General features: G+C 40.2%; 1 protein-coding gene and 1 long non-coding RNA gene across 2 annotated transcripts; one reads left to right on the plus strand and one right to left on the minus strand.

The window, feature by feature from the left end:
* tasp1 (taspase, threonine aspartase, 1) lies at positions 1–25,057 on the plus strand. Its single transcript, XM_034608161.1, has 14 exons — positions 1–195; positions 1,330–1,534; positions 1,994–2,061; positions 2,943–3,011; positions 3,342–3,462; positions 4,126–4,210; positions 4,285–4,364; positions 4,479–4,597; positions 7,800–7,919; positions 8,382–8,460; positions 13,430–13,540; positions 15,836–15,943; positions 16,911–16,984; positions 24,829–25,057. Exons 2-14 carry the CDS (start codon positions 1,372–1,374, stop codon positions 24,919–24,921), a joined length of 1,290 nt encoding a protein of 429 aa, XP_034464052.1. The 5' UTR covers positions 1–195; positions 1,330–1,371; the 3' UTR covers positions 24,922–25,057.
* On the minus strand, positions 19,038–26,659 carry LOC117775221. The gene is made up of 3 exons (XR_004616215.1): positions 26,451–26,659; positions 23,875–23,879; positions 19,038–19,050 (listed from the first exon to the last, which is right to left on the minus strand). It is a non-coding gene; the product is annotated as an uncharacterized LOC117775221 (long non-coding RNA).
* Between the last annotated feature and the right edge of the window lie 768 nt (positions 26,660–27,427).

The following is a 27,427-nucleotide window of genomic DNA, read 5'->3' on the forward strand; positions in this document are numbered from 1 at the left end:
CTGAACCAGGAAGTACTTTCGGTTCGCTGCAGCTAACAGCCCCGGATAGCGCAGAGCAGTGAGAGTGTGTGACAGCAAAGTTTTGTCACGGAGAACATTTGTGCGTCCAGCGGCCTCGTGTGTGTTTCTAACACACGTGAGGGGACGTCGTGTTCAGCAGGAAGCTGCGCCGCAGAGAGGAGACGAGGGGAAACTGTAAGAGCAGCTCGTTTGGATGGTTAGCGAGCTGTTAGCTAACATGCTAACGACTGCTAGCTTGACTTGAAGTCGTCTTTATTGTGCTGCTATTATTTATCCATTAAATTTAATGCAAATCAGAAGGGGGCCCGGTGAATACAGTTTAAAATAACACGTGTAGCGATACATTATAAAGGATTGTTTGGAAAGGATGAGTGAGTTCTTAATGTTGGGGTCAAGCTTTGAAATGTAGAGTTGTGCATCAGGACTATAGATTTGTGACACTAGCTACGAGTTAGACTTAGATGTATAGTTTGTGCACTTGTTAGTTAGTACTTTAAGTAAATGAAATGTTGTTTGCAAATTAACGAGGCCTGTAACTATGGCAGGTATCACTTTGGGTTCTGCAGGAGAGATGCTGCTTTTCATTTGGCCATTTGCACTCACTCTCCACTGCTGATCACTTTAAGGTGCTCAGATCATTTTAGGTGATCTTGCACAAACAGCATGTGTAAAGGTCCACCCACATATTTCTAATGAGGTTCAGGTGTGTTCCAAAAGCTTCATTTTCTCTTTCCTCAAGTAGTTCATTTTGGATTTTTAGCATTTTTTGGATTAGATCAGATTTATTTAGCACGAAACAACAAAATACATAAAAAACACAGTGCAGGGGGAAGCTGAAAACAGAGGGGTGTAGTTTGAAGCCTCTACATGAATACTGTTATAATTAGACAATACAAAGTTCACATGCAGAAAATAGTATGAGAGTCAGCTAATTAACAATAACATGTATAGCCCAATAAATAAACCAGCAACACTAGTGTCAATACAAAATCAAGGGTGTGCCGATTAATTCAAGTGTGTGTGTGGGTGTGGGTGGGGGGTGGCGGCATTATTTTCTACACATGAATTGACTCCTGAGCCTTACTAATCAATACATGAAAAAGAATAATATCTCCTGACAACAATACATAAAGTTTTCTTTGGGTCACTGCTGTAGGAGACAGTCTCACGTCGGATTCACTCTGAATCGACATGAAGTTTGCATCAACAATGTGCTGGTGTTAAGTGGAATCAACACCGTGGATGTTAAATGATCATGTCCTCTATAATCGCTGAGAATTGTTGTCTCTTTTCTCTCTTCTGTCTCAGGTGTGCCATGGAAATGCCGCTCACACCACTGTCTGATAGGCCATGATAGGCTTGTCGAGTTATGCAGGGGTTATGGAAAGTCTAATGAATTCTGCTGAAGAGCAGCAACCCTCCTCTCCCCTGGCCAAGGCATTGTCAAAGAAGCAGGAACCGAGCAAGCATCCAAAGCCAAAAGGTGTTGGTGGATTTGTTTTAGTGCACGCAGGTAAGTGTGCACACTGTTCACTAGTAGAACTAGAATGGCCGCCTCCGTGAAGGCCCAACAACCCCTTAAACTCTACCAAATATCACACACTCACATATATATCAGTTCCACAAATGTGCCCGATTTTTTCCATCAATTATTCTCTGGGTAAATCTTGAAAAACACCTTGTCTCACAATGTTAAAGTGAAAGAAATTCCTGTATCTGCCCCCTGATCTGGATCAAATTTTTAATGGGTTCTTCCCTGATCTCTACTTCATCCTTCCACCAAGTTTCATAGAGGCAAACACATAGGGGTTAAAACGTAACCTCCTTGATGGGAGTAATTAAGAGAAATTCTAAGCATCATTTCTTAATAAGTAAGCATACTTTATTGTCGTACGGTATGTCAGATTGGAAATAGTGCATCCCTTTCTTCCTTTAATGAATTGTCGTTTTTCCCCCCCCCATCTGATTTCAGGAGCAGGATACCACTCTGAATCCAAGGCCAAGGAGTACAAGCATGTGTGCAAAAGAGCATGCCAGCGAGTAAGTTCAATTTAGGGATGTTGCCATCGTAATGTGTGTCTGTCTACAAGCAGCCAACACAACCTTGTTTTGCTTGTGCACACAGTGTGTCTCACTCTGTCTAATTCGCAAAGGGAATTATTAATTCAGTGTTGATATTTTGTCTCTTCACCGTATTCATTTCACAGCAATTGATCTGTGAACATTGGCACAAGTCACCAATTAAAGTAGCATTTCAGAGCTTTCCTTAAATAATTGAATATTGTTGCTTTACCATTATATTGAAATGTAAATGTAGTTTAAAAATATTCAAGATGTCTGGGTAATAATAACATCTCAGTTCTAAATAATTCTGCTGAGACCCATGTATCTAACAGGAGTATTTTCCTTTATGAGGTAAATATGGAATAAAACTTTATTTGTGTTGTAGTTTTGATGTAATTCCAGTTTTCATTTGGGTCTGTTAAGATCATTTTGATTTTGGAAAGGGAGTTTTTGTTCTTTGGCACTCGGACAGGTTCTTCTCTAGAATTTCCTCATATTTACTTTCAATCATTGTTCCCTCCATTGTTTCCAGTTACACCATTACAACTGCAAAACAACCCCATGGTGTTGTCATCACCTGCACTTAACAATAGTTTAATTTACCAGTTTAAACATTTGTTGAGGCTTAAATCCCAGTTACATTTTCTGTCAGTTAGTGGCAGAATATATAGATATTCCAGTATATGCACTGTAGTGTGACTATTTGGGGGGTATAACAAAACAAGTGCTAAAGAAAAAGTAAAATAGTTTATTTCTCTCCATATCACATCCTAGTGTTATTTATCTGACTTTGAAGAAGGTATGAAATGAAGTATTGTATAAATCACAGCTGTTGTGTCTCTATCTGTCCCTTACAGGCTGTGGACCAGCTCAAAGCCGGGGCTCTTGCAGTGGAAGCAGTGGCTGCAGCGCTGGTTGAACTTGAGGTGAGCTGATTGTGATCCAATTTCACAATTTCAAGATTTCACAATTCCTCAGGGCAGAGTTGAAATGGGTTGAAATAAAGAATAACAACTCTGATTAACTCTTTGTAGCTGTAAGTGCAGTATTCTAATAATAATACAATAACCATGTGTTGTGTTGTTGTTTGATGTCTGCACTGACTCTGTATTGTCTGTAAAAAACGTCATTCAGGACCAAAACAAAGAGTGAATTAGTATTTGTTAAACTACATGAAAAGAATGAATGCCTTTTCTTCTATTCTTCTATTAACAATGACAGTTTTTAATTTGAGATCCTGTGTGTTTTTATATTAGGATTCTCCTTTTACAAACGCGGGCATGGGCTCCAACCTGAACTTGTCAGGGGAAATTGAATGTGATGCAAGTATCATGGATGGGAAGTCGCTACATTATGGAGCTGTTGGTGCTATTAGTGGTGAGTGAGAACATATGTGTTGATATTTATACACATGCACTGCTATAATGTAGCAGTGAAGTTCAGTCACGTGGAAGTAATAATAACAAGCCAAGCGTCATATGTTTTACTGATTTACATTTTATTATCTCAAAGTTTTTAGAGATTTGATGGAGAGAACAGACATTATGAATCTGAACAATGGGTGACGACCAATAAATGATATGAATATGTACACAAAACACGCGTATAATTTATGTTTGAATAAAAACTTTGGTTTAGATATGAAATGTGTATTTACAAACGTCTAATTTTTATAAAGTCTCTGAATTCAGTAAGATGTGTTTAAATAGGCTAAAAGCAACGTAGCATTCAGGTGTGCTTGTGTAACAATGACATGAGGAAAATGTGCAACACTGCGCCCATGCAATACAAACTAAATCCTCATAGAAAATAAAAATCATATTCAGTTCACCTGAAGTATATAACTTGACATGCAAAAAAACCGAGGGACACAATTTGGTGTTTTGTGTCTCCAATTTTCCTAATTGAAGTAAATTATAATAATATGTTAGTATTTCTGTTTTTGCTAAATGTAACCATGAGTTGGATATCATGATTTATTTTCCTGCATCCCTGTGGAATCAGGTACCACCTCTGTGATACTTCTGTCTTTTCCTTCAGGTATTAAGAACCCAGTCTTGGTTGCAAACCGTCTAATGACTGAAGCACAGAAAGGGAAACTCTCAGCTGGCAGAATACCACCCTGGTGATTATCATGGTTATTAATTAATGCGGTATTAAAGCCACTATTTCGGCTTGTAAATGTTTTCCTCCTGTCAGCTTTTTAGTGGGGCGAGGCGCACACGACTGGGCCGTCAGCCATGGAATACCACCATGCCCCTCAGAGAAAATGGCCACCAGTGAGTATTGTTGCAGTGGTTCACAAATGCTCTTCATCTAAAAGCAATGCATTAACTGTAGCTGTGAATCTGAAGCAGAACTCAGAGACTAAAATAAACATCAACTTCACACAGAGTTCAGTTTGTCTGCGTACAAGAGGAACAAGCGGAAGATGGAGCTGGCAGAGAAAATGGACACAGGAGAGAATCCGAAAAAGAAACGAAGACAATCAAGTGAAAATGTGAGTTCTGTGGTGAGTAAGAAAACCTATTTTAAACTCAAATCAGTCAGAGTGGACCCACCTCTTCTTGCTGATTTTATAGTCATGTCTCTCACAGTGAAAATCAGGCTTTGTCTTTGTTGTACGTGAGCTGTAACGGGTTGAGATCTGACCATGTGACCGGAGGAATCAGCATAAAGGGATAAGTTGATCAAATCAGGCCGAAACCTCATCAGAACCTTAAAAACTTTTCAGAAAAGTGTTGATTATAAAACAATGAAAATCCATGTAAATCACAACAAAAGTAGCACAACCACTCCATCTGATAATAAATACCTTCACATGGAGACATGTAGCTGAAAGTTGTGTTGAATCAAATCAACAACAAAGGATCTAGTTTGATGACGTTGTGAAGCAGTGTGGGATCATAGTAGTGGACGTCTTCACCACCATCACTGATGAAAATCTGCAACTCAGGCGCAAATCATGTTCACGGATGAGGTAATGTATTAAAATTGTCTCGACGTTACGCTGCAAACGTCAAAGTGATTCATTAAGAAGGACCAATAGAAACACTGGAAGGAAAAAACAGCTAACTGGCTAACAGTGTTGTTTCCCTTCCTCGTACGTCGTCTGCCCTGGAAGTTACAGTAGAGAAAATAAAAGGATAGCAAAATAAAAAGGTCCTGTTACCTTGAATAAAATTTGGGATTTCTTTTGGATAATTTAATTACACAAGTCAACAAAATCTGTAATATAAGATTAGTTGTTTTTAGCCTTTTTAAAATTTGTTACATATCAAATATTTAAGGCGTATAAAGATACGAAGGAACAACAGTGCAAATACTTAGCACAAGAGGCACATGAGCCTCTGGCTGCATCAGTTGGTCTATTATTGGTGCTGAAATCGACGTGCTCCTCAGTTTTACCAAGCTTGCAGCCCATTCGGCCGATTCTAAACCAGATCCGTTTCTTCTCCAGGAGGAAATATATATAAGCGATCAAGCTGAATTTAAAACAAGGCAAGCAACATCAAGTAGAATATGGTATTTTACACAAGAGAAGAACTAGATCATCTTCTATGAGCAAGAAGTCAAGATCCGTTTTGACAGTTTATGATCTCACATTCTCACAGGGTCATCAAAGAAAAGGGCTTTACCAGTTTGCACAGACGGTTCCAAGAAACGATTAAAGTGTTGACAAGAGGAAGGGCAAAGTTTCAGTGCCCTGAGCGGCACAGCTGGAGAGCGAGAGGCCTGACGATGAGCCGAGCTGAAAGCAGCCGAGAGCCGACTCGCACTCTGCTCCACGGTCACCAGCAGTGGCAGCAGCCCAGAGGAGGGTGGGAGAGTTTATCTTGGTTCAGATGTGAGATGTGTTAAATGGAGTAAAACGTGTAAACGGTCACAGCCCGCATGCTTCAGTGGTGCTGGCTTTCATCAGCATTATTATTTATTTAGTTGAGTCACATCAGTTCTCACTAGTATTAACGGTACATCCATCAAAAGAAACAACTACACGGACTGTTTGTTGAGTTACGCATGTTCAAGTGATAAATGATGGATTTCTGCGAGTTTACCTCACGAGAGTTGAGGGTTTGACTTGCCCTCTGTTCTCATCTGTCTCCTACATGTTTACTGCTTGACCCTTTAATGATTAAAATGCAGCTATTCATGCAGTTAATCTCCCACGGACTTGGACATAACTGATATTCAGACTATGACGGTTCACATGCATGTCATGTTCAGACTTTTATATGTTGCAGGACCTTGGACATTTACATATTAAGTCAATTAAGAGGAAACTAGAAGGGGCGCTCTGAGTGCTTTCCTCTGCCAAAGCTAACGCCCTATCTCGTAATGTTAAAACAGTGTTTGCCATTAATTATGTAGACTGTGGCAGCAGCCATATTCTCATTTGTCCTGGAACCAAAACTTTGTCAATGGATATTCACCATCTTGTCCTATAGTCATATATGACACTTCTATTAATAACACAAGGGTACTCTAACTTGTGGGCTGCGCTGTTAATGGCTACTGCGTGCTTACTTGCGTTATCGTCCATAAAGTTTTGACCATCCGTGCAAGTAGACCTCATAGTTTCAGCAGCAGTTGTGCACAGACCAACAAGTGGCACTCTCCACTCTCTCAGGCGAAACTTTGTCTTTCAGATTTTGTGTACATGTCACTTTGTTGTGCGTTAAAACGACGTTCCCCCACTACGGCCATAGAATGAATGAATTCTGTGGCAAACATTGCAGAGAAAGTGAACAAAATTACTGGATTCGCAGATTTAATTGGATCCGCACCAAAATGTAATGGGTTCTCTCCGGACCCATACCGCATCCTTCCACCAGGTTTCGTGGTTCTCCGTCTCGTAGTTTTTGCATAAACATGCTAACCAACAGACACACAAAACAAAAACATAACAAACGTAATCAATTTTTGTATCACAAATAGCCATTGAAGACATTTAGGTTGAACATAAACCTCATTGCAGCAACGGTTTGATTTTCATACATTGTTCTTCTTATGCCTCTTCTTTTTAATCTTTTTTCCAGTGCTGCAAAGGCACCTGTCTCACGACCGTTCCACATTTGTTTGGAAAAACCTAAAGGATATAATTATAATTCAAAAGATTTCCTCTAAGTTTTGCAGTCATTATCTATTGTGGGGTTTCCATTTAAGGACACTGATAAGCAGTGACATGATGGTCTTAGTCGGATTTTAAACTTGTTGGCTCTGGTTATTTTGGCCCCAAACTGTTGGAGACAGCGCTGATTTAGGAGAACATAAGACAGATGAGAAAAGCTATTTCCTTTTTTTTCACTCTGCCTTTTTATTTCAGGGTTCAATGAAGTTCAGTTTCTGGTAGGAGTGGAGCTCTGATCATCTATCATAAGGCCATTTTGCATATTTATGCTTCAGGACTGAATTTATCATGTACTCTGATTAACAGATGGTTACAAGTCACTTATTAAAACAAACCTCAATCAGGGAAGAAGCCGATTGAAATCACAAAAGCACGTTTTTCATGAAATATGTAAGCATGCTCCAAATTTTTGGAATCTCCTCAGTCAAAGATTGTGTCTCTGCTTCAGTATGTGAATGTTTGGATTTCTCATCCTATTTTTTGCCTAAATTTCTCATTTGAAAACGCGGATATATTTGTGTATATTCTAAATATATATTTGAGTGTTTCTGTTGATGTGACTCCTCTACTCACTGTGATGTAGGAGAATGGTTCTGGGTGTCTCGACACTGTGGGAGCTGTTGTGGTGGACCTGGAAGGGAATGTAGCTGCAGCAGTGTCCAGTGGAGGCCTGGCGATGAAACACCCTGGCAGGGTCGGCCAGGTAGTCGAACTCTCTTCTTCTTTTTATCCACAACTTAATTAAATAGTAATTTTGAATGTAACTCAAGTGAAGAGACAGCTGGAGCCATGATGGGGGCCCCAAGCACAGTTAAAATGTGTGACCCCGTTCAGACCCCGTTCACTTCTCTGATTGAAGTATTTTACTTTGAGACAGCTGTAGGAAGTTATGAGGTTGAAATAACAACAGCTCAACAAAAAAAAAAAAAAAACATGTTTAAAAACCTGTAGCTCAGAACAATAGAGTAGCTAGAATGGCTGTTGGTTCGTGTGTTGGAATGTCCTGTGGAACGTTCCCAGCTCTTAGCATAGCTTCTTTTCTTTTTTTTTAAAAATTCATGTATTATCATCCCTTACTCCAAATTATTATTTGAGTGTATACATTTACAACAACTGTATAACTATGTTTTATCTGAAACATCCTCTTTTTCTTTTTTTTCCTCAGGCTGCCCACTACGGATGTGGCTGCTGGGCTGAAAATGCCTGTAATATGAACCCTTACTCCACAGCAGTGAGTACCTCAGGTATACCACCATGCGCTCTCTACAACATACTATCATACTAATATATAATATATATACAAATACTAATATTTGATGTGAGCGTCATATTTAGCCTCAGTGAGTCAAGCTTCAGAAAGCCTCATCAGTCATTTCCTCAGATGATTGAGTCATTGTTTGCCGCTCCTTTGTTCATCAGCTGCGTGGCCAGGTGCATCGCAAAGCTCTTTGGATTTGCAATGACATTTGACATGGGACACCTGCTGTGAATATGATGGAAGGAGAACTGCCCGGAGTGCAGGAGAAAGATGGTATATTCTGTGCCTTAAGTGCAGTCATCGAGTTTCGCAGCATCATTTTGCTGGGATTAGTAAGTCATGCTAAATCTTCCTCTCTGAGTCACCAAATTCACATCGCCTCACAATATGTGCTTAATGTTTATGGTTAAAAATCTGAAATACTATCCTCTTATCGTCAGGCCATCATCAGTTTTAAAAAAAGTTGTATTCCTTATGTTTTAAGATATCCTACAAATAAAGCTTGTGGTAAAAAATCACCAGCATAAGCAATCAAGTAATGATACATTGGTGTTTTGCAAGAGAGCCACACTCACTCATTAATTAGTAACTATTAATGTAGAACTTAAAAAGACAGTTTTCACTAAGCTTCTAAATTTGAGTTGAATTCATGGAGTTTTCTCTACTCTACTTCGATCTACACTCAACATACATTTCTTTACTGCTGTCTGTAATAACTCTTATATCTAACTGTGTATGACATAAATATAGTTGGTACATAACTCAGATCATCAGCCGTGCCTCTTGTTTCAGCCCCTCGCGCCACCACCTCCCACCCCACACACATTGTGCCATGGTGGTGATTTATAGCTTTCACCTGTCACACCCTGCTTGTCCTCCCTTTCTTTCTTTCTGCTGTGTCTGCAGTGTCAGGAGGAGGAGTGGTAGGAAGTAGGTGGTTGCTATTGTTTGTCCTCATGCAGAGGTCGACAGGAACTACTCCAACTGGCAATCTCGCTGCGTTTCCATTGTGATTGGGAGCGGTCATCAAGGTTTAAGGTTGAATGAGGAAATAAGAGCTCATTGTGGATGGTGTTTGATGTCAAAATATTCAACTGGGAAGGGTCTTGGTCTTTGTGCTATCCAGAGATTGTTTTCCCTTGAAAGGAAAAATGCGTTTTTGGTTTCCTGCATTGAATTTCAGTCATCATTGTTGTATTCGGATGTCACACTTAAATTCTCAAAACCTGTAGTTAAGACATATCTGACTGTAAGTACCATCTTTGGAAGTAAAAAATAACGTCGATGAAAGTGAAATAAATATGACTAGAAAGCACTAAGGGTTAATTGAGAAATTAGGCTTCTGAGTGATTTGGACAAACTGACCTTTTTACAATCCTTAGTCTTATTAAACGAGAGGTCCAAAAAAGCAATCTACATTTCCCACCTACTTTCACTGAGGTAGGTGCAATGACAAGTGTAAGTGATTGAGCAGAGGATTGAGAGAATGGGCAATGTGCTGAGTCAAGTGGACAATGACCTCATTTCCTTTCAGGACCAACTTCCTTTTCAGGTTGCGTTCTTTTTTTGAACATATTTGTACATGGCATACAACTATGCCTTAGTGTTTCCAAAAATGAAAGTGCATGTCTCCTTCAGCTGAGAGCAACACCGCTGGTTGTGAGCTGCATTGTTTTGTAAGTGAGGTAGAGAGGCTATAGTATATACAGCCCACGTCCTTCAGATGTGAGGACATCTGCGACTTAGCTTCTGGGGAAAATTAAAAACCTTTTGAAGTGGATCTGAAGCCTAATGCGTCTCAGTGTAGATGAGCTGATTTGATCAGACAGGCTGAAATTTGACTTGGTCCAGTAACAAAGTCAGAATTTTGCAGTGTACGGCAGACCTGTTTCTATGATGAACAATCAAGCTGCTTTCAGATATGCATTGAAATCCGGACATTTTCCTGAAGTATCCCAGAGTGGCTCTAAGTACTCTAATGCTAATGTCTGAGTGAGTTGAAATGTCTGGAAAATATCCGAGTGAGCCCATGTGAGAATACAGCAGGAACATTTCTGACATTCACTGTGAGCAAGTGGGCCTGCTGATGACGTAATGTAATGGACGCAAAATATCTCGGGATCAATCCATGTTGTAGACGCAGACAAAGACTTCGATAGACTAGAGTTAAGAGCTTTCGATGATTCTAGTCGATGCCAGTGGGGCTGTAAACAAAAACACATGATTTCTGAAGCAGAATGTATACATCATTCCCTCACGTGAACATGTTCCTGTTGTCGTGAACGTGTCTGACCCAGAAACTCTCCTTCTTAGTTAGCTTCATATGTAAAAAGCAAACACTGGAAGATGTTCAGATCCAATTTCTAGACATTTTCACGAGTTCTTGTCTGAAAAAAAAAAGCTTCATTCAGAAAAATAGGTTTGTGTAACAATAAGAAGAGTCATATCAAACCTATTATTTTACTTTAAATATTCTCAGGATTTTGTACTGAAATCACATCTGCATTCCTGAAATGACCAGTGCAGTGTTTGTTAGTTAGAACGACCATTATGAGCCTCAATATATTTATTTGCTATGGCACATTTCATTGAAACAGAGTCACAAATCATTTTTATATATTCTTTACGTCCAGATGGTTTCTATCACTTTACTGTATATGCTGTGTTTGACACAGCCTCAGAAGTAAAACGTGTTTTAAGTACTGACTTTAATTCTGTACATTTATATCTATGACCACACAAGATGCCAGTTTGGTATTAATGGTATAGTTCACAGCTTAAAAGTGATAAGTAGTCTGTCCTGCTCTCATTTGATCTATTGTGTATTCATTTCATTAAACAGGCAGTAGAAGAACAACATGTTCATCAATTATTGTGTGTATGTGTATGTGTTCGCTCTGTTTGTACTTTCACCTCATCCTGTCTTTCTATATTGCGGCTTTACCTTTGATGTTACTTTCCTTATAGGGAGCATAATGTGTGTTCCAGTACAACACCTGTTTTTCATTTCCTAACATGAAAGCCATCCCCATCAAAAGAAGCAGAAAAACATAAATTTTCATTCTGACATGAGGAGAATGATCCTCACCCTATATGTCCCTCTTTCTTTCTTCACCCCTCATTCTCGTCTCCTCTGTCATATGCGACTCATGTGGATGTTTGTCTTATACGTGTTGACTGCTTCATCTGGCCTTTTCTTTGCTGTGGCCATGAGAGAACAGCTCTTGTACATCACTATGTACTCTTGGTGTTTTTTGGCTGTCACATATCGTATCTCCGTTGCGTTGTTACATTTCTCCACTGTTGCGTTGCTGCTTCAGTCTTGGCGTTGTGCTGTAATGTGTTCATGCTGCCGTAATGTCCAGTTCCCCGGAGGCAGATTATGTTATGGCAAACGCAGCACAGAATGGCACAGTATCTGACCAATCCGACATTCTGCGCTCATTAAAACAGAACTTCAAATTGCTCCGGGCATCTGGTCTCCACAGTTACCGACCTGCGTTCAGTTTTGTTGTAGTTACCTGATATTTTATGGGGCTTTCGTTTGTGTTTAGAGAAACAACAAGGCTATATCCTTAAGTCTTTATGGGTTTTCACAGGAACTCGTGCCAGATGTGATTTGTTTTCACCTTAAGATTTCTTAAGTATGGACTGAGTTTACTTGTCAGAAAGATCATATTGCAAACGTGCAGCGTGCATTCAATACCTCTCTTGTCCTTAGCAACAATGGTTTTAAATGTAGTCCTTGAGGAAAAATATGCAGCTTGTTATCTAAGATCCAAAAAAGCACACCTGCTTTGTTTTGACTTAAAAGTGGTTGAGGGGGCAAGGTGAGACATTTGTAAAAGCTGCCCGAGCTTTTATGGTTCCTGGTCTGCTTTGACAAAATGCTTCGCTCCACTCCTTGGACTTTGTGCTAATCGAAGCCCAGTGGAGCAAAGTGTGCTGGTACTTCTCTGATTGCATTTGAATGAAATTGGAGAATTTGTTTTTTGCATGAACATAATGATCACACATAGATAACTTGGATGTTGCAGTTTTGTTTCTCTGTGCTGTTCAGTTAAAAATATTTGCGTTTCATTTTGATTGCCGTCACTTGTATGATACCACTGTTTCATGTCTTAACTCCCTACTGTCAGCGTGAAAACAGTTTATTCTTGTTACTTTGCCCTACACATTTAATTTAACATTATTTTTTGGGTGTTTGTCCATTAAAGCATAGGAGAGAAAATCCTGTTTCTAAAAATACATATTATGGTAAAGTGTACAACTAAAACCTATTACCATAAAATCGATTCATAAATGTGTCATGGTGATACATGTTGCAGGTATGCATGCACAGTCTGCAGTGAGCCAGCGAGAGTGTACAGAAGTGGAATTAATACTGGATGGTTGCTGTTTCAAATTCCCAGACCAGCTGGGAATCTGGGCAGGGAAACTGAAAGAGAAACTCAAACCCTCCTTCAGCAATTACTGTCAGTGTGCCCTTGAGCAAAGCAGCTGTACTTGGCAGCCTTCAGGGGCCTGTCAACTTTAAATGAAATATTAAATCTCAATTACACCGAAAAGAATAAGTGAAAAATATCTGCAGTAGCACAAAATGTTTCTTATGAGCTGAAAAAGCCAATCCTTTCATTTTCATTATTTCCCACTATGTAACTTAATAACATGGAAGCTATTAATAAGATCAACTACAAATGATAATCTGTAGGTGCTTGTTAACACTGATCCCTTAAAAATAGTTTTTTAAACATCAAATGTGAGTTTTAAAGGTTTTTTTATGTGCTTCAGATTCTTGAGCTTAAATGGTCCGTACATGTGTTACAACTCTATCCAAGTAAATCACTGGAGACCTGGGGCAGTTCTGATTGAGACATGCACGCTAACAACCTTTATCTTGTAACTTTGCAAAGTTAATGTTACAGGGTCAGCTGTGTCTCTGTGTCTTTGGACAGGTTGCGGAGAGCATCTGATTCGCACCATGCTGGCACGGGAATGCTCCACTGCCATGCAGTCTGATGATGCCCACCAAGCACTGCTGGATGCTATGCAAAACAAGTTCATCAGTGAGTCACCTGCATGGAGCCTCATTCATACTACTCCTTACACACATGAATTTGTCAGTCAAGAACGTGTTTGCACGAACAGTTGCGCACAGAGAGAGTCAAAACTAGACAAGCAGATGGTGAAAAACATGAGGAATGAGCTAACAACTGGAAAACATTGGAAATAATAGAATCAGATGAGACGGCCTTTGATTTATGGATCTTCGTCACTGTTTAAACAGCGACTTCAAAATGTTCCTCACATCATAGCTGACAGCCGCGGATCATTTTGGAAGACATATTTGTTTTGCTGAAAGTTCATGTGAAGATGTCATTTTTTTTTTTTTCTCAGAAGTGGTCAGTTTTAGAAAGTCTAGTTAACTATATTTGCTGTGCCAGTGAATGGACACTGGGATCGCTCAGAAGACAGCGGAGGAAGAAACATGTGGAAACATGTGGTGGTTTTTCTGCCTTGTCCTGGCCCCCTTTAGAAGTCAGTCCCAGTCTGGCTTTGTCATGGACATCTGTAGCACCAAGACATGTGGACAGGCTGAATGAAGTCAATTTGAAGTTAATTCTTCTGTTGTTTCCTTTCAAGGTGCACATTAAGTTAAACAAAGCTCCATAAATTCTGCTGTAGCAGAAGCAATGATGAAGTCTGTGATGTGGAGGCCTCTCACTCCGCTTCCAAGACACATTTGAGTCAGGTTCTCTAAATGGAATTTCTTTTAATGAAAACACCATCAGTAGGCTACTCCAAGACACACACACACACTCACACTCACACACTCACACTCTCACATACACCCTGCGTACTCAAAGAGTTTAATCCCATTAATGTTTGCTTCCTTTGTTATGGGTAAACAATAATTGAACTGTTTACCACTTCACTAAGCACTTTACTAGGAACACTTGATTATTCATGCAATTATCCAATCAGCCAGTCAAGTCGCATCAGTGCAATTAATTAAATCATACAGATAAAGGTCAGAAGTTTCAGTTAATGCTCCTCTTAAATTATCATCTCAGCAATCTTTGAAAAACAAAAAAACAGCATATAGTTAGCGGGAGCTCTGCAGAGCTGACAGAAAGTAACTCAGATAACCACGCTTTACAACTGCTGTGAGCAGAAAAGCATCTCAGAAACCACATGTCCAACTTAGTAGAAGACCACGTCTGGTTTCACTCTTGTCAGACAAGAACAGAAGCTAAGTCACCAAAATGGAACAGGTGAAGACTGAGAGTAATGAAGACTGGTCTGATGAACCATTCCTTAATACCAACCAGTCATGGTTTGCAAGTCACAGCCTATCTTAGTATTGTTGTTCACATGTGCTTCAATCTATGGCCCCAGTTTAGCATCTTCTAAAGGCTACATTCAGTATGATAAGGCACCATGTGACAAAGCAAATGACTCACACTGGATTCAGGAATATGACAATGAGTTCAGTGAACATAACTGGCCTCCACAGTCAGAGGAGATTGGCAACATTAAAGTGCGATTTGTGTCCAACATCTTGTGGAATCCATTCCATTTTAGAGCAAATGGAGGTTCTGTCCAATATTAGTGTGATGTTGGGTGTTCCTAATAAAGTGCTTGTTGTGTGTTTGGTAGTTATTATGTATTATGAAGTGTCGAAGGAATACCAGGATTTTGTGTGGATAATTTCCCGTCTACACATTAAACAAAGTGCTTTATAGAGTGAAGCTACCTTTACAACATGGAACCCAAATCTGTTTGAAATACAACAAAGAAACAAATGGCAGGCAGACGCAAAAACATGCTCATCAGTTGGTCGTGTTTTTCTTTGTGAGGAGACATTTCATAACACGCTGTAGCTGTTTTTAGTTTGTTCTTTTCCAACCCGAGCCCTCTGTTGTTTTACTGCCCTCACTAGTTAGACAATCCAAGTGTTTTCATACACACAACACCTCATTCAAGTTCGCCTCTTCTGAGGTAAAGTTTGTTTTTCCAAGAATGCTTTCAGTGTGGAGAGTTCAAATTTACACCATCTGTCATTGACATATTTCTTCCTAAAACATGCCCATACAAATGGAATTTGATATTTCTATTCAACAGTCTGCTAAATACAATAAATACATCAGGACACAATAATTGCTTTCAGTTGTTTAACTTGGGCAAAAAGGCAAACAGCTTGAATGGGAGGATTTTCTTTCTCATAGATCATCTTTGCCGTTCTTGTCATGTGTTATCCTAGAATTAAAAGTATACAAGAGGTTTGTTTGATTGTCATTTTGACCATATTCATGCTATTTTTAGTCATGTCACAAGTGTTGTTTTCTTTGTGTGTCCAGGCTCCCCCTTTCTGGCCAGTGAAGACCGTGTTTTGGGAGGAGTAATTGTCCTGCGGTGCTGCAGATGTGTGGAAACCCAGCCATCTCCAAATATTCAGGGTATACTGGGTAAGACATTAATTGTTTCAAGCCTCATCCTACTCAGAACATCCAGGCTACAGCTGATAGTAGGCATAAAAACTAAAAAAAAATTCTGTTAATATTTAAAAATCCCTCCTCTGATATTCAGGAGGAGGGGGAGGAGGTGCTGTGGCTTTCCTGGCGGGTGGTCTGCGTTTTAACTCGCACAATCAGTCTCTGGTTTCACACCCTTCATCTCAGATTCAAACAGAGACCTCCCACTATGGAATCAACCACTAATCTTCAGACAAGCGGAGGCCGTCTGAACACTGCCCAGCTTGGCTGATTGTAGTGGCGGATCTGGTTTCTCTACCTGGAGCTTCTGAGAATGCTCCTTCTCTTCCCAAAGCCGCCATCATGGAATTTGACTTCTGTCTTGAGTTTAGCTCTTATGAAATGCTGGTGGGTTTCTATCTTTTGACCTCTGTGTTAATTCAAACCTGATGCACAAGATATCGAACCCTCAGTTTTATGGGAACAAGGGGTTGACTTAAAAGATGTCTCTCCAGTGTCGGAGGAGATGACATCTTAATCTCAAATGAAACATGATGGCGAATATGAAGTGAAGGGCTGTATATTGTATACATTATGGCAGCTCGAGTACTTAAATGTTCCAAAAGTCCCACTTATTCTGTGGTGTACGGGTCCTGTTTGAATCTGTTTCAGCAGACTGTGGACAACCTCAGATTACTGTGGCCTGCAGAGGGATCTGTGTTGATTTGCAAGGATAAACATTCTGTCAACCACATCCTTTTGAGTTTCTAATCCAACTCACAAGTCCTACCTTCCTCTGTGGTCTCAACTGCAAGTCAGAGCTCAGAGTTTACGGCAGTTTAGTAAATGGAGTCACCTGCCAAACCCTTTTCCTCTGGCAGAAGAAAAATCTATTGATTTCAGATTTTGTGACGCTGAACTTCACTCTGTAATGAACCTTTTTATGTGTTTATTTCCACAGTGGAGTTCCTATGGAGTCACACCACAGAGAGCATGTGTGTTGGCTACATGTCGGCCCAAGATGGCAAAGCTAAGGTGAGATTCCCGACTAGCTTGAAGAGCAAAATGTCTTGCTTTGAGTTTCAATTACACTGAGATGATACAGGAATGTAACCATCCCTATTTCATTAACAAAACTTTAACACAATTCCTGAGTCTTTATCAATTATAGAGATCATACGATGTACAGTCTCATATTTATGCCTCACTGATCAGTGCCAGTGGTTTGAATTTGAATGTTCTCCTTTTGAGCACTAGTTTTGTCTCCCCTTTGATTTTCAGTCAAAGCCATAGATCAGACTTTTTCTTAACTGTTGAAATCCTCTTCATCTCCCGATAGCCATCAATAAATCAAGAAATAAAAAAATAAAAAACTCTGTGTGTGGCCCTCGCAGGACTGTAATAAACACGGCCAGAAATGGGATAACCAAAGAGACATACTGTACATAGTCAGAAGTTAGTCAAGGAAAAGTTGTCTTCTAGCATTTGTCAGGCAGTGCATGTTCATGTATAATGGGGGCGTAGCTTGGACGAGAGGGACGATGGGACGGGGTGGGATGTATCAGTTGCATATTTTCAATGTGTAGCCTGCTTTTGTCGCTTTTCCAGGATTACCAACCCTCCCTTTAACAGTAACTAGGAAGAAATTTGGAAATTCACGTGGCACAATATTTGAAATAGGAAGCTCTTTTTTCCTCCTCAGGAATGTTAGCATTCGTTTTCCCCCTGTGTACTTCTGTCATGCACCTAAAATATAATAAAATCATGATTTATTCTTTTAAAATCCAGTTTAGTGATAACTTTTGAACTTCATGTTCATGGTTTATAACATAATGTCTGATAAAAGCTGCCAATGTGTTGCTCCGGCGTTGAAGATGTAGATTACCAATTATTCGTTCTTTATTCACCTATTACTTTAGTGATTTAGTCTTTTGTGTCCCTTTTCTTCACCTGCAGATTTTGTGTAGTTAGTTGCCACATTATTCCTCTGAGTTTGGAAGGTCAAAGCCCTGTTAAACCACAGGCCCTACCCCAGCTAACTCCACTGGTGACCTGGTGGGAGTATTGATATAAAAGCAGATAAGTGCCTGCTGCTTTTCACCTGATGGCACTAGATTTTACCCACAGGGTGCGATGTGCAGATTTACACTATATCTGCATCAGATCCCACTTCCTTATTCCTAACTGGAAGGTACTTAATCCATCACTGCCTTCCCTCCTGCAAACACTGAGGGTTGATGTGTCACACTAAGACACAACCAAGCCAAACTAAAGGCTCCTGTGGTCATTGGCAGGAATTTGTCCCCTGCACCACCTGTGCTTGCAATGTAGTCTGCTGGTAACTTTGGGCTTTTCGATTATGGGATTGGATTTGCCATCCTCCTGCAGGGAGCAGAAATTCTTCTGAAAACCTTTAACAACAGACATTGTGTGATTGGTCGGGGTCTGTGTGGCTTCTTAAGCAACAGGGCTTAATGCTCTGGTCTCCTGGCTCTAAGTGGAGTCACTGCTCAGACTGATTTGTTTGGCTAATGTATCGCTGTCACTCTGCATGAAGAGAGGGCACTGTTGTTCAAGCCTGGTTCACATTTCAAAGTCTTTGCCCTCCGTCCAGCCTCCCCGTTCTCCTCACTCATTCTTTCCCTCCGTCTCTTGGTCTATCTCTCTCGTCACCCCCCCACCTCTTTGCCCCTACCTGGTCCTAAAGTATCCTAAAGTTTACTGAAAGTCATGTACCACTGGGGATATCAGTATCAATCTGCATATTTGTCAGATGTGCTCTGTGTATTGGGGCTTTGTGGTGGAATGTGAGCGTGCAAGCTCTCCTTTCACGCCTGTGCCAGTGTAAAGCAGAGCACAGTGAACTGTGTACAGCACTTTTTAATCACCAGACACTGCTTTTGTTTCAAAGGTTTTATATAATTTAGTCAAAGGTTCAGCAGGCATTAGTGAAAGGTGATATTACTGGTGGTATAGATAGAAGCCTTGGAAGTGAGTTTCTCTACATTGTGTCTGCTGTTATATAACTTCTAAACCTAGTGCCTGCAGTGTGGAAATGCAATTATGATTTACACTGTGAAAAATACACACACACACTGTATCTATGTACTGAAGAGCGTAACAGTGGCCACTTTCAGAACACTTCTGGTTCGGGAAGTATATTTCACATTTATTTTCTCCATTAACGTTTCAGAAAATCCTTAGAAAAAGAGTTTTAAAACTGAAACCATGTCGACCAGCAACGTGATGAATTGTGACCATAAAACATTTGATTTGGAGGGAAAACATTTTTTGATTGGAAAATGAAAAAATAGCCAAAAGTACAAGATTGTACATAATTATTTCAAAAGTAACGGAACTATGCATCACATAAATCATTGCGAATGATCTCTTTCAGCGCTCGTCTTCTTTTCATATAGTGTATTGAATTGTAACCTTGTGTAGTAGTGAAACTGGACTGCAATCACCACTCGGGTGTCCACACTGAACGAGCTGATCGTAGTCTGCACGATTTTCGCGGTTATGGTAAACATTTCCATTTCCTCACTGATCAGAGATGTTGCTATTACACCTGAGGATTGTGGGTAATTTAGTATTTGTCCTTGACATTTCGAACAAAACATGTTTTTCTTAAAATGCAGTTGAACTTCGACAGGAACATGTAACATTGTTTCCTAATCTTGTAGCTTGTGGGATGTCTACCTTGGTTACAATATTATGTCTGATAATAACTTTTCATGAAATAAATGGGATTATTACTTGAACCACACTGATGTGACTGGTGCAGCAGACGATTGTGTGATATTAACTTGATGATAGTGGAGAAATAGAACTAGACAGTTTAGATGAGAAGAAGTCATTAGAGGGAGATTCAAATTCTGTGCTATTCCACTCTTCTGCAAATGCACTGTTTGCCACAGGGGCTCAAGCTGCTTTGTCCACAGACAAACACAGAAATAGTGCAAAGAACTAGGGAGGAGCAGGACGGCAAACTATAGCACTCGCAGTCTATCACTTAACATTTCAAGTGTGGGTTCTGGGAAACACGAAGGGCATCAAAGTAAGCACCTTTTAAAAAATCTATTCTGGTTAAACTGTTGCCCGGCATCACTTCATCAGGATGCGCATGAACAGTGTTCTTTATAAAATGAATGTGCGCATTGGGTGCTGATCCGGGAATATCATCTGTCAGTTGTGGTTTCTGGATCTCCCGGGAGTGGGTATCACTTCCTCCCAGGGGGGCCACTGGTAGCACAGTGATTTTGAAGAGTGCAGCCAAGAACACAGCTGCTCCACCAAACCTCACACTGCTCCATCAGAGACGGAGCAGTGGCTAGTTGTTGTGGGGCAGAGGCTACGAAGCATGCGTGTGCCTCCTGTGCCTCTCACCATCTGCATACCAGAGAATCTTAGATGCTCTGTCCTTCATGTCTTCAGACCGGGTGCACAACAGGGTTTCCATTGCTGCGCTGCTGGGCCCAGAGTTGGACCTCGTGCACGACTAACCTAACGTCTACTGAGGAGAAGCCATAGGAGAAACATCTGTATTTTTTAAAGATCAAAAGGAGATGGCAACCTTTCTTAACTGTGTTGTCTTAAATACTTCTTAAACAAAACTAGGAGTATTGTTTCTGTTGCACTTTCATTTTGCATGAATATTACATCTATATTCAAGCACATATAAAAATGTTCTGTGCATTAAGTGGCTGAGACTGTTAGGCATATAGAGGCAGAGGGATCCACCGCCTCAGCTGCTATTCCACAGACATTCTTCTCATTCCTATCAGCATCCCACTGGGCGTTTCTAACCAGCCAGTCAAGTCCATCTTCCACTGCTTTTCTGTGATAAGAACACAGACGGGCCGATACACAGCAGCAGTATTTAGGAGAGAGGTCAGACTGGATACTGTATTTAAGCCCATTTCTTCTCTCCCACATTTTAATTCTCAGCCTTGTATGTATTTTATTTTTTCAAAAAGTGACAGTTTCATAAGTTCAGGAGAAGACTGACGCTTGTTATAGCTCAGTCCGAAATGTGTTGGACGTCAGGTACATTTTTCAGACACTGTAGTCATCTCCTCTCAGGTTTTTCTTACTTTTTAAAAGGACGCTGTTTCTGGGGAAGGTTTAGTCTGTGTCGTAATTATTTTGACATCACACTGTAATATAGCAGCGATGCAGAGGGAGGGCATCTGGTTTTATTCAAACGCTCACCTGCGTCTGCACTGAATAGGACATCAGAACATCCAGCCGTGTTTTCTGTCACCTCTGGTACAGCGAGACTATTGTTTTATTGTTTGTCATGATTGGACAGATGAAAGAGAAGTGTAGGATACTCAGCACTGCCACCACGGCTCAGTTCCCGCCTCCTGGACATCATTACCACTACAAAGCTTTTGCCACTCCAATCATGTGAGGCCAGAGAGAATCAAACGGCATGCAATTCAGAACTCCTGGTTATTGTCTGCTTTGTCTATTAAATGATAAATGCTTTTTACTATGGTACATTTTGTTTTTATTATCCATCTCGCCTCGAGAATAAATAGCGTATGACTGTTTTTTTTTTTTTATTTAAACAGGAAGAATGTCAAAACCACATCAGAAAAACAGCAGCATAGTCATGGAGCTAAAATTATTCTTTGGCCTACACTGTGGTGTTAATCTGTGGCTTCTCGAGCTCCTAAACACATTCATATCACCAAAGAATGTTGTTTTTCTCCGGAAGATACAATGGCACTGTGTTTGTCACGTTATGTTTTGACTCAGCTGTACTGCTGTCATGTGGTCACTTCAATCCCTGGGTTAACAAGCTGACAACTGTAGGTTTCCGTGTCTTCTTTTTTTTTTGCTGTTCATCTAGCCCTGTTATAATATATTTGAACTTTTTTCTATTTCCCCTCTTTTTCCCACTGACTGTATAATTGCTTGTGTCAACACGGGTTCCACAACAAAGATTCATTAAGCAAGTAACACATGTAACGCTGCAGCACTTTGTGAATGAGACGTTCATAAAACCACCAAGAAATTACGAAATCTTAGGTGTGAAAAGTGCTTTGGTTCCATTGGTCTGCACCATGGATCCAAATTTATTGAGACCAAAAGAAGCGGTCTCACTCCAGATCAAACTGATTCGGTTTGTTTACATTGTGAAAACACTTTTATTGGTAGTTTGGACTTTCAGGCCAATTGCAGGAGTTTGAGACAAAGAAGCAAAAAGAAGCAGAAGTGGTTTAAGACAAGAACAGAACGGCACATTAGAACTAAACTTGGTAATTCTGTTAGTAATGATAATAATGACGATATTACAGTGGCAATGGAAATAACTAAATTAACTGGCTAATTTATTTTCTCTATTCAAACGAAAAGACTACTTTTTTATGTACTTAATCCAAACATTTTACGAATACAATAACCGAATTGACATCATGACGACGTAAGACGCACGCCTGTCAACAAACCCACCACTGTCAAGTATAGGTAAACGGTGATTGTAATGGTATGGTAATAATCCTCTTTGCTCACTTACTGGGACCAACACAACAAGAAGTTTCAAACTAAGGACTATATTTTATTTCTGATCACATTGAGCAGAATTGGTTTTAAAAGGCTTTTTCTTCATTTGAATCAAATCAAATACACAAAAAACCTCTATGAATGATTTGCTATTTAGTTTATATACCCATGGGCTCAGCTCCAGCGTGTGTGGTGCCACAGAAACATTAGGACATCGGTCGTGTGACTTCGGAGCCTAAAGCACTTTCTCACTCCTGTGCCCCAGTAACCTGGAGTGATGAACCTGTGCCACAGTTTGTGAAAGGCACGCACTGCTCTTAGCACCGTGGTGGTGTAATTACTCCCTTGTTTGGCTTAGTAAGCCCTTAACTCTTCCTGCTTACTCACTCATGTTGTCAATTCTGTCGGACCGGAAGAAAAAAATTAAGGTCTGAACATATGGTGCAAGGTTTCATATAGGGGTGAGGTACAGGGCACGTAGGTGTCACTAACAGGCACAGTTTTCTTGCAAAATATATGAAGTCATACAGCCCCACGCTAATTGTGCCTAGTGGTGTATTTTCAGCTGTGAATTCAGTGTGGTCGGAATTTTGAAAGAACATTGCATAGCTCTTACCCGCGGACATCAAAAGGAAAACATTTAGGACGTCACCATTAGTCGAGTATGACCCAGCTATGGAGCTTCACTCAAAACAGATTAAACAAGGCCTCTCTTTAACCTCATCTTCAGAAGATGAAGGGGAGAGGATGAACACAGAAAGGGGTTCTGGAGGCATAATAGCCCCCGAGAGTGCTGCCATGTGTGCATGGCCTTGTCTGGCTGTCGTCCCATTGTAGTGACAGCAGTTGCCCTTGGGCTGCCAGGGGCCATAGCTCAGGCCTCCTCAAGAAATAAAAAAAAAAAGAGGTCCAGTAGAGATGAAGGCTCCTGCATGTGAAGGAGTGATGTCAGGCCAATTCAGTGGTCTGGTGGATAAGTGGAAGGACTCTTCCCTCAAGGCTGGAGTCTGTGTTACCCTCAGTGGAGAGAGGAAGGAGGATGACAGCCATTATTGGCACAGGGAGAGTCAGTCACCTTTGATCCCCCAGTGGAAGTATCACTCCCATCTTCACAGCTGTGTTTGCCCCTCGCCCTCCTCATCTTACTCCTCTCTGTCTCTGCTCGAGCACAAAACACTAGCAGTGTGTTCCCTTTCTCCACTGACACCCTCGCTCTATAAATACTCACATGGCATCTTGGTACTTCAGGAGTACATGCTCAAGACGCAGCAGAAGCAGTCCCTATGTATGGCCTTGTTATCTCTGGTTGCATCATATTCATCACCCTCATCTGTGATATTATTTAAATGAGATTCCAATTGTTTTAATACCAGGATTCATCCTTAAACACAAAGCGTACAGTATCTGTTTACGAGTGCTTAGGTATTCATTGTGGTTGTGGGGTTGCTCTTGGATTATTTGAGTGGGGTCCTGGAGGTGGGACTCCGTAGGGCATTGAAACCTGACAGGATTATTAAGAGGAACAACCTGCCTGATCAGAACCTGAACATAGGTTTCTTATGAGACTTTGTGTACTTGCCATGGAGTGAGCATTAAGCCGTGCTTGGACATAAGGCTGATGACAAGGGCAAGTGCACTTTGGACCAAAAGTTAGTAGTTGTACTAAAAGTTAGCGTTGTGTGTAAGAATTGTTATAAAGCCTTTTTGACACATCCATCTATACATACAGTAGTAGTGTAAGGCTGTGTTTGATTGACATTATCTATAACACACACTAACAAACAGAGCCCCATTGGGCCACCATGTTGGAGCAGTGAGATTCCACAAGCAGGGAGTCTAGATGTGATTCAACTTTTCCTGCGGCACAAACATGACTCACTTTCTTACTGAATGGCTAAGCATGCAACTGCCCATAGCTGGAACAACACCACTCTAAATAGTATTATTCTAGTGTTTCTATTCTGCTTCTATTCTAATGTTTACACTGAAACCACAGCCTGTCTGATAGCTGCTGTGAGGTGCACCTGATGAACCTGATGAATATTTCATATACAATCAATTATTTCATATAACGAAGTTAAATATTAGTTAAATATTCCACTATCATCCATATCCACATTTTTTTAATTTAGCTCCACACACAATGTGAAAAAACAGATCACCATCCTGTTTGCATTATCTTCCCCTTGTGTAGCCCTGCCTCTGTATATACAGCTTTTATGGATGTGTTTCTCATTGTGTGTGTGTGTGTGTGTGTGTGTGTGTGTGTGTGTGTGTGTGTGTGTGTGTGTGTGTGTGTGTGTGTGTGTGTGTGTGTGTGTGTGTGTGTGTGTGTGTGTGTGTGTGTGTGTTTCTTTCTTTTTCAGACACACATATCCAGATTACCACCCGGGACTGTTCCTGGACAGTCTTTGGCCATCGAGGGAGGTGTGTGCCGACTGATGAGCGTAGTGGAGTGAGCCACATCCGCCCTCCTGGGCTTCTTCAGCAATACTCCAAAACATACCCTTACACACACACACAACCCTCACCCCCACTGCTTTAGCTGTTTTAACTAGAGCATGACCAATACTGGATGTTAAGACTGATACAGTTTTATTGTTTCTCTTCACCTGCCCAGAAACTACAAATGCTATACACTTTATATATACAGTAGGACGAGTGTGAGGTCCTTGCTGGACAAACGGACGCTTGTCCCAGCAGCGCGAAGAGTGAAAGTGATACAGATGTTATGCAGAGGAGGGTAAAAACTTTATGGTTGTTTTGACCAATCACCGACATGGTCAGAGAGAGAGAGATAGAGACAGACGGACAGACAGAAAGAGCGAGCGAGCAATGCTCCTCTTTTATGTCATTATGAGAAGTGTTCAAAGTTTTCAGATCACTATTTCAAAATTTTCGAAAGCATCTTTTTCCGCATAACGTTTTGTAAAAATACATTTTCCCATTAGCACATATCAGACGCCCTGTCTGCCAGGATACAGTATCTGTGATAGGCCGATATCAGCTGATAAGATCTGTTGACCGACGTATCGGTCGGGCTCTAGTTCTAACAGGTGTCTAGAAAGGACGCAGGGGGGTTAGCTTCTATTTAGTGCACTTACGGGACTTCCCTTTGCCACTGTCTGCCTCCAGCATGTACTCTATGCCAACTTACTCCCAGGCTCTTCAGTGTCACCTGGATTAGACTTGATGCACCATGTCTTTCTTTGTTACTCTTTTCCAACTAAAAGTGACGTCCTTCCTTTTGTATATAAGCTATGAGGATTTAGGAAAACAGGGTGGATTTTTTTCGTTTTATTTTGTATCGCTGAGCAGATGTGACTATTTTCAAAAGCAAGATTGTATTTTGTTCTCAAAATACTTTTCATGGTTAAAAAAAAGATGTCAGATTGCACCTTGTGGAAAGCCTGCTACTCAAAACAATTGTTACAAATGAAGCATTTGTAGCTGCGACAGTTAGTGATGATAACAGCATTTTTACAATGTTAACATGTACAGACCAGCTTCCATGTACTCGTGAAGGCATATTGTTATTAACCCTGCAGCTTTACTCCATACTGTAGCATAATGTGCATTTTAGGTCAAGTATAGCATGTATGGATTCTAAAGTACGCAACTGAGACAGATGAAGAAGCAGGAAGCTATTGGATATATATATATATATATCACACACACGCACATATGTGTGTGGTTGTTTGTGTGTGTGTGTGTGTGTGTGTGTATGTATACAGAATACTGTTTGTGTGTAAATACATATATATATATATATATATATATATATATATATATATATATATATATATATATATATATATACACATCTTTGTGTACACGTGTGTACATACATACATACATGTGTGTATATATATATATATATATATATGTATATGAATATATATGTGTGTGTACAGAATATATACACTATATATATGTAGTATATATATTGTGTGTATACATATATACATGTGTGTGTATATACACAAACTGTGTAAAGTACATTTATATATATATATATACACACACACACACACTGTGTATATATATATATATATATATGTATATATATGTATGTGGGTATATGTATGTATGTAGTGCATATGTATAGTGCTCAGGTAGCAGCATTTGACCCCACCGTCAGACATGACTGTTAGTCATCAGTTATATCAGATAACAGTTTATATTTGTATAGTCACACTGACAGAGACATGTATTTTCTTGCTAAACTAATTTATGCATCAAGCCCATGAAATGGTGCTGTTGAGAATTGTACTTGAAAGGAGAAATGGCCTAAATTGACTTCTTCTGTCTGGATAATCAGTTTCACTGGTTTGCCGTTTCACCCATAAACAAAAAATACAGTCTCACCAAATATTCTTTACTTGAAAATGCAACTAATATAAAATAGTATAAGCTATGGAAATGGTAAGATGTGCACCGCTGTCTACAGTGCTCAAAAAGTAAATAAAATCTATGTTACTACATTTCTGGGTCTGTCTTTAGTCTCTTAAAGTCCATAACATGAGACATATTCCTCCAGCTGACACACGAGTGGTGAGTGTAAACCTGAACAGACGGCATAAAAATCATAATCTGAACTGTGTACTGCCAAAGATGTGTAGTCTGGGAATAAATGATGCACTGGACAGTCACTGAAGTGGAGAAAGAATTCTGATGAAGGATTTGTGAACATTCAGCTCGAGAGGAGAAATGTTGGACTGTGTTTCTTTAGGTACTTTGGAGACTATTAATAATGTGTGCTCTCTCTCTCTCTCTCTCTCTCTCTCTCTCTCTCTCTCTCTCTCTCTCTCTCTCTCTCTCTCTCTCTCTCTCTCACACACACACACACACACAAGGTTTTTTTCTGAGCTACTGTTTTTTGACATCAGATTTTCTTCTCCTCTAAAATGTGTGTCTTGCATAACCACCGTTTTTTCAATTCCTGTCCAGAATTCTCTGTTCTTG

The sequence above is a fragment of the Hippoglossus hippoglossus genome, chromosome 15 (assembly GCF_009819705.1).
Source record: "Hippoglossus hippoglossus isolate fHipHip1 chromosome 15, fHipHip1.pri, whole genome shotgun sequence".
In the NCBI taxonomy this organism is placed as follows: Eukaryota; Metazoa; Chordata; class Actinopteri; order Pleuronectiformes; family Pleuronectidae; genus Hippoglossus; species Hippoglossus hippoglossus.

Coding starts and splice junctions, on each gene's coding strand:
- tasp1 (XM_034608161.1), top strand. CDS start 1,372: ATGATAGGCTTGTCGAGTTATGCAGGGGTTATGGAAAGTCTAATGAAT. Junction 1,535..1,993: donor ATTTGTTTTAGTGCACGCAG/GTAAGTGTGCAC, acceptor ATCTGATTTCAG/GAGCAGGATACCACTCTGAA. Junction 13,541..15,835: donor TATGCAAAACAAGTTCATCA/GTGAGTCACCTG, acceptor TTGTGTGTCCAG/GCTCCCCCTTTCTGGCCAGT.